General features: G+C 43.3%; 1 protein-coding gene across 2 annotated transcripts in view; it reads left to right on the top strand.

Annotated features, from left to right (window-relative positions):
• The window catches only part of ITGAE (integrin subunit alpha E), an 874,109-nt gene that overhangs the window by 611,238 nt on the left and 250,539 nt on the right, over positions 1-12,332 (top strand). For both annotated transcript variants that reach the window (XM_069226334.1, XM_069226335.1), the window contains exon 18: positions 7,303-7,430. In XM_069226334.1, the coding sequence (XP_069082435.1) occupies positions 7,303-7,430 (128 nt within the window). The remainder of the gene's footprint in view (positions 1-7,302; positions 7,431-12,332) is intronic.

Raw genomic sequence — 12,332 nt, forward strand, 5'->3', positions numbered from 1 at the left:
ATTCACACTCTAATTTTAGCAACAGCAGTAAAAGTGTTGGAATTTTGAGAGGTTACATTTAGTATTTCAACTTCATCCCAAATGCCATGATGGAAAGTGTGAGATTTATGAGATGTAGTATTTCCACTTCAATCTAAACAACATTAGGGAAAGTGTTTGAGGGAGTGTTGGAGGGTTTAGATCTGCTATTCCTACTCCAGTGTAAATAACAGTAAGGAAAGTGTTAGACTTTGCAGGCATTACTCTTACTATTGCTACTCCACCATGAGCACCATGAGGAAAACCATGCAAAGTGTTACATCTAGCATTCCAAATCCTAATAACTTTTAAAGAAACATTCAAATACCTAAAAACACAAACATTATAAAGATTTCTTAAAAAATAAAATATATAGATTATGCAAATAAATTAAATTTTAAAATATTAAAACAATACCATAGCAAATTATAAAAATCAGAAATACATTTGCAGCAAATGCATTTTCCTCTCTGTTGCTCCAAAAAAATGCACACCCCTGCTAAAATTAGAATACATTGTAAATATATGAATAATTGTTTTAAATTATCAATTAACAACAAATAAAAATTAAACTGCAAACAAATCTAAAAAACATGTAACAAATATAACATTAAATACACTAATTAATATATTAAATTTAATTTATAACACAATAAATTTACATAACAAATAATCAATTCCAAAACTGATATAATGAATTAGCAAAGAAATATTGCATAAAATATAAATTTTATTTAAATCATTATAATTTAAATAACTTCCCAGCATATTCCTCTACAAACCCAACAATTTGCAACTAAGATATAAATTACTAATTTAACTGTACCAAAAATAAAATAAAATTCACAAAATACCCTTAGAAATTTAAAGTAAGGAAAAAATCAACAAATAAATATGTAATTATCATTAAAAGGTAATTAAATGAAAAACTATTACATTAATAATGCCACCTAAAATGAATGTACTAACATATCTATTAAATTAATTAAAGAATAATAGTTATTACAACAATATTAAACTCTATTATATACAATGGTATTGTTAAAAACAATGTTTTATGCGGAAAAAATGATATTCTTACCCTATATATTTTGTCAGTTGATATTATTGAAGAGACTATGGGCCTCATTATGACTTAGTCCGTCCCACTACGGAACCGCCAAACCTGCGGGGAGGACGCTACGGTCATACCTGTAGCATCCCCCCCAGGAGTATTACAATGTTCCCACTAGGCTGACTGTCGGGAACATTGTATTACGTGTTCCATCGGGGCTGACCATTGGGCACAGTGCTTTGATATTGGCCTCAGCTCCTTTAATGGAGCAGTGCGTCCCCTGCACTGCCCATGCACCAGTGCCATGGGCATGGGCAGTGCAGGGGCCCCCTTCTGGCCCCCAGTACAGCTTTCCGACAGCCTTTCCATTGCACTGCCATGCACCAGCCTTTCTATGGCACTGCCCATGCACCAGTGCCATGGCCCCCCTTATGCCCCCCAGCACTGGCTTTACGTCAACCTTTCTATGGTGGGTTCCCCGCCTTGGAAAGCTGAATTGAAATCAGCCAGGTGGTGCTGAGGTCAGCGCCACCGCAGCTGAGTACAACTCAGACCACCGTCAGCCCATTGGGAACTATGCCCCTGGTGGGGACTGCGGTCCCTTAGAGGGTTCACCCACCATGGTTCTAATGTGGCAGTCGGACCACCTGGAGTGTGGTGGGCCAACCGTTACCATGAGTGTGGCAGTCCTTGGACCGTCACACTTGTAATTATATTTTGACACAATATTCATGTCACACAATCTTTTGGAAATAAAAAAATTTGAGTTGCTGGGCGTATGTGCGTGTGTGTGTGTGTGTATGTGTGTGTGTACATGCGTGAATTGCAGAAGGTTTGCATGTAAAACTGGATGAGCAAGTAAGCCAGAACATAGGAACCTATCCCTGGCATTTGATGATCTTTCATAGTATATGAACTGGTAAACATGAGTGGAAATTAGAATAGTACACTGTTCCAAGCAAAAAAAGAAGGAATAAGAGCAAACCAAATTCTACAGGAGCGAGAACCCTCATGCATCACACTGGATGACTGGCTTCATCATTGGGAAAGCTCCTCGTCAGGCCGGTGCTGCAATGCCTAACGGGCTCCCCAAAAGGGGGGGGGGGCTCTTAACCGTGTTGCTCAGATAGTAGCAGATGAGAAACAAATCGTTTCAATCGGGTGCCCAATTGTAAGTACCCAAGCAAAAGGTGGAGAGAATAGAACGTTAAAATTGGTTCTCCATCAACGAATATCAATCATAATTTAATCAGTCTTAGTGTGATGGGGACCAAGGTTAAAAACAAAATAGGAGTAACGGGTGAATAATAATGTTCACCTACTCTCACTAAAAAAATAAGAGGATGAAACCAACTATGGTACCTCACAACAACAGGTCTACATGTTTCGCGTCTGGTGGTCCAGCCGGATCCAATGACGCTTCCTCAGGACCAAAGAAAAATCTTCTCCAAAATCTAAACTAAAGTAATCCTCAATGTGTGAAGAAAAAGCAGTCACTTACTTTGATCTACTTGTTAAGTCAAAAGGTCGCCCTAAGTAGATGAAAACAAAGTAACCATGATCAATGAATATGAATAAAAATGCAATCCCAAAATTGGTGCATGTGTGAAGATGAAGTGATTAAAGTGCAGCACTCATGTGAAAAATATGAACAACATAAGCTTACCATCCCCAGTATCAGGATAGAGCTTAGGGATCACATGTCAGGAAAAGGAACTAATATTCTAGAGATTAGTAATAAAAAATGAAAGATAAAAAGTTATGACATAGGGGGTCATTCTGAGTTTGGCTGGCCAGCCAAACGGGAACCGCCAGAATACCGCTGCGCGGTCAAAAGTACACCACGGTTATTCCGAGTTTCCCGCTGGGCGGGCGACCGCCAGAAGGCCGCCCGCCCGCCCAGCGGGAAACCCCTTCCCGCAAGGAAGCCGGCTCCGAATCGAGCCGGCGGAGTGGGAAGGGTGCGACGGGTGCAGTTGCACCCGTCGCGATTTTCAGTGTCTGCTATGCAGACACTGAAAATCTTAGTGGGGCCCTGTTAGGGGGCCCCTGCAGTGCCCATGCCATTTGCATGGGCACTGCAGGGGCCCCCAGGGGCCCCACGACACCCGTTACCGCCAGCCAGGTTCTGGCGGTCAAAACCGCCAGAACCAGGCTGGCGGTAAGGGGGTCGGAATCCCCATGGTGGCGCTGCCTGCAGCGCCGCCATGGAGGATTCCCCAGGGCAGCGGAAAACCGGCGGGACACCGGCTGTTTTCCGTTTCTGACCGCAGCTGTACCGCCGCGGTCAGAATGCCCATGGGAGCACCGCCAGCCTGTTGGCGGTGCTCATCATATCTAACAATTCTAGACATGAAAAAAGTTATTATTTCTGACACGGCACAGCCAAAAACAGGGAAAAACACAACAAAATATATATCACAATATGGCATATTTGTAGAAACTATCTCACCACTGACACCTAAAACCAATCAAGTAGTTGAAATGCCCCTTATAATGAAACAATGGATAGAAACCAATATAGCAGTAAAAACTCAGAACGTGTAATTGCTAGCAAGGTAAGAAAAAGACAAAGTAATGTGCATTTAAGAGCTAATACATGTAAGTAAAAACGAGTGCGCGCTCGAAAATATCGAGGCTGAAGAAAGAATTGAATGAAAAAAACGGCGGAGTCAGTAACGCGTAAAAGGGCTCTCCATGTAAGGAGCATAAGGGAGACTTACTTCAGTATCCACAACGTAGGTATTTACACCTACCCCTCCGACGCGTGTCCCCAGGAAACAGCGGCACGGCGTTCGGCCAGGTTTTTAAGTCCAATTAGCGAGACCCGGAAGGAGATGCCGGCTCGCGTAATGATAGCCAGTGAAGACAGACTTAATCTACAGTCTAGGGACAATATCAAATGTAATCTAAGTAAACCTGCTAGCGTGAAGAGGCAGAATCTAGGGATTGCCGACTGCTGCCTCAAAAAAATGGTTTATATCAATAGATCGAAACCAAAAACAAGGAATAATTACGGATGTATCACCTATATAGAAAACATTGTTTGCAAACCCAAGTCAGTTCAAAAATTATTGTTTGCAAACCCAAGTCAGTTCAAAAATTATAAGGGCAGAGTAGAAAAATAATCTAGTTAAATTACAAATTAAATCGAAGTATGGTGACAGACTAAAAATAGTTTTACATTATAGATTAATCAGCGGAAATTGTGTCTAAGATGAGAGAGTTGTCCAAGGAATATCATCGTTCAGTCCCCGTGATGAAGTCCCTAATTTGAAAATCCATCGTTGTTCGATTCTGAAAAGTGAATTGGAGCCATTAGGAAGGGCTCTAGGGGTTTCCAGGACCACCCACCGAAGGTCGTCTGGCGTGTGGGCAGCGTCCAAAAAATGAGCACAAAGTTTAGTAGTCCCTCTCTGGCATCTAATATTACTCCTGTGCTCATTTATACGTATCTTCACCGGCCGTGTTGTCATCCCCACATAGCGTAACCCACACGGACAGGTAATCATATAGATACAGTTCTTAGAATTACAATTCGTGTGTTTTTTTAAAAACCACCTCCCAATAGGGTCAAGATCTAGTGACGTGATCCTGCTTGTTAAGGGACAGACATTACAATTCCCACAGGGAAAATGGCCTTCCACAGGGGGGAGATCCCACAGTGTTTGTTGTTTGGGAGTTTCACGACCACTACGTGGGTGTGTATGGACCACTATATCTTTTATATTGGAAGTGCGCTGAAAGGCAAAGAGGGGTTTTGGCATTTCAAAACCACCACTCTACAAAATCGACCAGCATTTATTGATCACCTTTTTGATGGTATTAGACAATGGGGTGAATGTAGTGACACGTTCTTGTGCTGTGTTGTCTGTAAGAGTGAGAGCAGGAAAGTGGTGTATCTACCAGGATATGGCACTGTCAGGCTTTCTCAAGCAGAGGCACAAAATCAGGCTGCATAGCACCACACACACACACCTTTGCACGATACTGCAACAGTGTCTGCTTGAGACTAGCATATGTTTTGAAATGAAAGCTTACTCTTCCAGTACTATGCCTAGACAAACGTAATATATTTTCCTACTTTTGATATAATGCAGCACACATGCAATTTCGGATAAGTTTGAAAAAAAAAAAGCATTTCTTATTTTTTACATCTGTCTCACAGAGGCTTTATTTTATGATGCAATAGCCTGTCTACTATTTTCAGTAAATATAGTTTTCTGTAAAAAACCGTGGTTGCAAGTGAAAGCCCATGTGCTTTGCATTACTTTGGAGCAACTTTTGAGGGCAAAAAAGTTTTGAACTGGAATGTAAATCCAAAATAAACATAATATGTGGTTTTCAGTCACTTTTGTGATGCAAACGCAGTGCAAAATGTTTGTAAATCTGGCAAATATGCAACTCTCAATGAGAAGTCCCAAACACAGGCAACTAATGCCATAGTACATGGATAACAAAGGCAGACTGAGAATTGAAAGAGGATGGAGATGCAGAGCTGGAAACAAGTACAAGACCGACTCTGTCACATGGCATGGGTCATACAGAAGTCAAATACGCTTCCCCAAACACAGTTGGCAGAATTATTAACAAGAATAAATATATATTATTTGTATACTGTTCCAAAAAATTTCAGAAATGACACTTAAAGAGAGAAATTGTGGTATTTCAGGTGGTATTTCAGGGCCTGATTTACAAAGGGGCTCCCCACTCATGGTGGAGGCCTTGCACTTGTAGCTGGTGGGGGCGCTGCACTCGTGGCAGGACCTTGGTACTGTAGTTACTCATTGGTAGGCCCTGCCATGAGTGCAAAGCCTCTGCCATCAATGCAGGGTCCCCGCTGCGGCTGATGGGCCCCTGCCACAAGAGTGGAGGCCCGTTGTGAATCAGATCATCAGTGTGGAATAATATTAAAGAATGCAAACTGAGATACCGTTTAAGTCAGTTGGCACAGGCGTTTCTTGTAAGACAAAGAGGGTTATTCTAACTTTGGAGGAGTGTTAATCCGTCCCAAAAGTGACGGTAAAGTGACGGATATACCACCAGCCGTATTACGAGTTCCATAGGATATAATGGACTTGATATACGGCTGGTGGTAAATCCGTCACTTTTCCGTCACTTTTGGGACGGATTAACACCTCCTCCAAAGTTAGAATAACCCCCAAAGTCTGTTAATTTTGTCCGTTATCAATTGAAAGTGTATTACTGTACAAATATTACAAAGCATTTGGTAGCATCAGTGGCTCAAAACCCATGGATCGAGGTTTTTAATTGACTTGGAAGTTTCAGATCTTTGGAGGCATTTGTGAGCTCTTCAATTAACTTGGAAGTTACAGATCTTTGGTGACACTTGTGAGCTCATACAATATCAAAGTCAATGTAGTTGAGAGAGGAGAAAACAAAGGGCCTAATTAAGAGTCTGGCGGTCATTAGACCGCCAGACTCTCGGTGGCAGTCCACACCTCCGTGGCTTTTATGGTCCAACCGTTAAATTTCGAGTTAGGAGGTCGGTGCACCAAAAAGACCACTGTCCCCGCCAGGATCAGTGATCCCAACGTGATGACTGCTGTCGTGGTTGTAATTAGCCACAGCAGTGCTGAAGTCAGAGTTGCCGCACTGATTACAACTTTGTTCTCCACCAGCTTTTTCATGGTGGTCTGGCAGAGAACAAGTGCAGGGGGCCCTGCCTAGTACCCTTGAAATGAACACTGTGCAGGCAGTGTTCATTTCAAGGGTGCTGGTGCACTGGCCATGTGGCAGTATTGTCACTGGCACAATTATGAGCCGGGGACTATGCTGCCTCATCTTTCTCACTCGGCTGACCGGCAGAAACCTCAGCCCAGTGGGAAAGTTGCAATTGGGCCTGTGGGGAGACCGCCAGCACTGTGGCGGTCTCCTTGTTGGAAGTTTGGCAGACAAATGTTTCAGTCAGCCAAACTCCTAATGACCCCCAAAGAGAGGGAACTTCGAGACAATGATAGGACAAGATCCGAGAGTGAAGCAGAGAGAGGCAATCATTCTCAGAAGGAGAGTGTGAGAGAGATGCTCAGAGAAAGACAAAATTAGATGATAGAAACTCATAACCAAACTTGATACATTTAGAAGTCCGGACACCTAGAAGCTTAGCCAAGTCTCCAGTCTGAAGCAATAATCTCCTGTCGTTGTAATGCAAATAAATCTACTATATTTTGAAGTAGGACCAATATCATTTTCAATGTTTTCCCTTCTAGGTCAAGGCCTGTTGTTAGATTCACCGTGACAGCTAGGTTCACGCCACCTCAAGTGCCCATTATGTCTGACCACAAGACCGTGGATGTGCAGCTGTGCTTTAAGATAGAGTCTGTTTTCGAAAACATGGGTAGGTAACATCTTCATAGATAGAGATGGTGTTTATCTGATGATTTGTACTTTTGAAAACAAACTGCGCAGACCAGAATTTATTGTGCTCTAATGGAGGTGGGGGTTTGGTTGCGGAAATGGGAAGGAAAGGAAAATATTTAAAAAGAAAGGGCGATGAAAAGATAGAGAAAGAATTGCAGTGGGGACGCAGAAAGAGCTTACCACACCTTGCATCCTGTCTTGATGCTTCATCAGTGTGTTAAAATTACCCAGCATAATGAAACCAGACTCTACATCGTCCTGAGGTGCGACAACCAGAATGCACCATTGTACTGAATTCAGCAGCGTATTTTTACGGCTGGGTTGACAGTATAGATGGATGCAAGACCTATTGCTATATATGTTATATATAAATGAGGAGTCTTTGAGTCAGCCCTCTGATAATTGATTGGGTGATAAACACGGCATCAGTGTGAAAGTTGGCCCCCTCCCACTGACCTGATTAGTTGATGAAATGAAAGTAATATAGGCAGTGGTAATGGCTAGCTCCACGGGCTACCTACTGTTGGGTCAGCCATTTTACTCTGATTTGTTGCAGTCAGCGAGTGTTTGGCCATTTGCCACACACCAGAGAAATTCTGGACCGGCCCACCTGTAGTGCAGTGGGACAGTGGCAACAACTCTTTTGACTAAGATGTCCTAAAGACAGTCTGGTACATCACAGACAGTCCACAGAGAAGGTGAGGAAGGAGCTGTGGTGGAGTGGTGACCTAAGAGGTCCACCCGCCCACCATCCTGATTACCACAGCACCTTCAAACTCTGAGTATCGAATCTTAGTGCTGTAGAAGAGCAAAACAGCAGGTGGATCTGAAATGGTTGAATCAGGAGCCATTCAGGGCCAGAATACACACCTAGTAGTAATAATACACAAAGCTTGATCCTACTGAACCCTATTTTCATGTCTTCCTTAACTTTACAGGCAAAAATATTGATCAATTTCCTCACAATGACCGAAAAATATTATGGTAATCAATGTCAGCGATGCAGTCCATCTTCACATTTCACATGTTTCACTTCACCTTGCATTCCGTAAGAGTAATAGCATTTTTCCTATGTTGTGTTTTAGTAGTTTGTTTTACCCTGAGGTTGGATCATAGATCCTTGCTACAATTTCTTTGTGTATCAGACCATATCAGTAGGCTGCACAGATCGCTGGTCCTTCCAGAATTCTTCATTTCCATGCATTCTTACCCACGCACCCATTGCTCTGGTAACCAAATGTGTTATTGTGGAATCCAGGGGCAGCCGCAATGAGTAAGTGGGAGACTGTATTTTCTGCACGACCAAGAAATGCCACGGAGGAATGTGCTATGCCAAAGATGGATGTGCTTTAGAATTTGCGCACATTGACAACTATGTGGAGTGATCAGAGTATGCGAATACCCTGCATCTCCTGTGCACCAGGTTTAGAACCTCACTCGTGCAATTCATTCTGATTTCAAAAGCTCTACAAATTCCAATTAGAATCTAGCACCGTGTCGTAGTGGTAGTTTCTTTCTGCCCCAATTGGGTCTCCTTAGGATTACGACTTTCTGCTTGTCCCAAGCAAGGGAGCAGAACATTAGCAAGAGCCACCAGCAGTCACTACCCTCCCCTGCCATAAGCTTGACAACCTTTCTCCACATTGCTTGGGCTTGAGCACTGCCAGGTGCACGTCCTCCGAAGAGTACCAGCCTTTGGGATGATCTAGTGTTCACATAATGAAATGCCTAAATTTTGATGCTAGAAGCCATCTCTAAGGTTAGTGTTGTAAGAAGTGTGAGGTAGCGCAGACCCACTTCCCTTCACGTCGATGTGCTATTATATGGATTGTGATGATGAAGTCAATTAACTGTTATCCACACCTCATACTACTATATTGTATATTTTTGTTTACACATATTGCTTTGTTTTCTTTTCACTGAGCATGCAAGGGAGAACACAAGTTGAAATTAAGTGTGTATGAAATTTGCTATTTGATTTTGCGTAATTATGCAACAATTTCTGGAAAAAGTATGCTCAATTACACAAAATGCTAATCCATCAATTAGCGGGTTGTGCTAAAAAATGGTGCAAACCACACACAGCTGTCACGATCAATAGCTGCTTGTACTTCTGGTTCTTCAAGTTTCGCTTTCCCTAGCTATCTTTTTTTTGCACGAACTGAGGAATAATTTCACGACTAGCGAAATGACGTAATTTTCAGAATTTCATATAACTTAATGCTAAATTCCCCAAAATACACAAATTATGTCCGCATAATTTAACTGTTACCCATGTCTACTTGAAATAAGATCACTCAAGTTAAAACCACCACCCCTCGTCCTCAATAGTGAAAAGCACCACCACAAATAGTCCCCGAGTCAGTACTGCTTCCCACCTGCAGAGTTTGTGCTGTGCATCCTTCCCAGGTCCACAGTAAAGACAACGCATATTAAAAAAAACCTTTTCGTTACTTGAGTCTACGCTGACGGTATTCCAGCGCACTGCCCAGTGCATACGTTCAGATGTCAGCAGTTGGCTCGCAACCCAGTGAGCTATCTATTTAAGGAATAAAAAAAACAATGATGTGTTTGAGCACCAATGCTCTTGGCTGTTTGTCACTGGTCCCTGCGATGCAGCTCTCTCTTGTTGAACATCAAAGGATCCTTCACCAGCAGCACCTACCTTCCCCCATTCTGTTCCTGTTGTCACACATACTTGCTTTACCTTGAGCAAAGCAGAAGTGGTAGACTTTGGGGCTCATTCCGACTTTGGTGGGCGACGGAGGCCGTCTGCCAAAGATGCGCATCTGGATTACTGCCTATGCGGCCATCCCTCTGTGGGCCCTATTACGATTTTTCGCTGGGCTGGCGGGCACAAACAGCGTTTCCGCTGACCGGCCCAGTGGGAAACTCACCACAACATTGACGCCAGCTCATAATCGAACTGGCGGCAATGTTGCAGTTCGTAATTCGGGCAGTGAAAAGCACAACGGGGCTCACCATGGGGGCCTCTGCACTGCCCATGCCAAGTGCATGGGCACTGTAGGGGCCCCTATGGCCCCCCGATGCCCCCTTTATGCCAGTCTTTGCATGGCAGTCCAACCGCCACGCAAGGGCTGCTAGAAAGGGACTCGTAATCCGGAGGGCAGCGCAGCTTGCAGTCGGACCTTGGCGGCTCTGCCACTGTCATAATTTGGCAGTCGGACCACCACTATGGCAGCCACCGCAAGTGTGGCAGTCTTAAAACCGCCACACTCGTAATGAGGGCCTTTGTGTTTGACACTCGTTCAGAAAGCCTGTGAGGTTGTACGTCCACACACGATCTGACTGTTGTAGACACTTAAAACTCCTCTTCATAAAGCAGTCCTAGCTCGGTTTGTACAAGGTCTACACACGGCCAAGAACATTCTTTTTAATTTCTACTTCTGATTGAAAAGAAACCCAACATGTTCAATTCCAAAAGCAAAATAAATGTTTATAATCCAAAGACTTTGTTCTCCAAACAAGTGGTATCGATGTGTTTGTTTTGCAGAACTAGTTTTGTTTGGTTCCCTTTTAAGTTCTTCATTGGCTGCCTTCCAGACAGGGCTTCTATGGAAAGTGATGCTTCTCACTTCACAGCAAGTAGCACAGGGGCTGCATCTAAGCAGGAGTACCCACAACATGAGAAAAATGAAGCAACACCTAGGGATGGACAAAAAGGCAGGTTTGGCCTAGGCACTTGCTCAACTTGAACAACGGAAACTACACTCCCACTCTCACCCACCAAATGGTAGTGCTCTGGAAGAACTTATCAGCAGTTCCTTGCTAACAAAGTCTTTCTAGGAGTAGCCCTGACTCAGTACTCCTAACTTTTTTGTCTGGGTCTCAACCCTCCAACCACTGGAATTCTGACACTAAACCTCCATCATCTGGCGAGGCCAGCCTGGCCCCCATCTCATGTTGTGGTAAACCACAGACATCCAAAAGAATTTGCCACATGACACAGCACCAAATACTTTGAGTGGCATCCATGCAGCTAGTAGGTGGTGCCATCAGTGAAAGTGAACTGCATCACTGGAAGATGTAGCCTTTGCCATTGGTGGGAATGGGCTGCACCAGGGCTGGAACGTGGTGGTAGCCTCGCAGGAAAATGTTTAGACTCCTGTGCTTATTTTAATTGTTTTTTTTTTTACAAATTAAGCATTGATTGCATTACAATGTGCGAGAGACTATTTTACAGCTAGAAGTTTATTCATACATCACACTTTGTCACTTTTAATTATTTTTCTCATATGTTAACTGTGTACACAAAATATTCTTATTTTTTTACTGAAGCAGGCTTCTTTGAATATTGTCATGATGCAAGTGTAAGGCTGACTTTAGCATGGCCACCTGTGCTCCTATCTCCACAAATACCACCACCACAAATACCACACCACTGCCAATTCCACAAGTGGCACATGTCAGCAAAGTCTGGTGGTATGAGAGGGGTTCAGATGCCATCAAGTCTGTCAGGATTCTTATCACCAACCATAGTACATTTACTCACCTGTCCTGGCTCTGCTGATGTCCTGCATGAATGACAAGCATATGGCCTGCATCTCACCTTTGACTTTTCTCCAGTCAACCACACAAACAAACCGAAACACACAGGGAGGTGGGGTTATGGATTGGTAATTTGGTGTTATGAGAAATTTGGTAACTGGTTGATGGGGGTGTGAGCCATGGTCAAGTTGTGGTCAAGCAGCAACCACAATACTTGTCTCGGTAAGGCACAAACAATCCCCAAATGAACCTGTACTCCCTCCATGGTAGCTTAGCACAGAGCACTCAGGCTTAACTTAGAAGCAATGAGTAAAGTATTTGTGCAACACTTCAAACAGTAAAACACTGAAAACATCACACAATAAGGATC

This window comes from Pleurodeles waltl, chromosome 3_1 (genome assembly GCF_031143425.1).
Source record: "Pleurodeles waltl isolate 20211129_DDA chromosome 3_1, aPleWal1.hap1.20221129, whole genome shotgun sequence".
Taxonomy (NCBI): Eukaryota; Metazoa; Chordata; class Amphibia; order Caudata; family Salamandridae; genus Pleurodeles; species Pleurodeles waltl.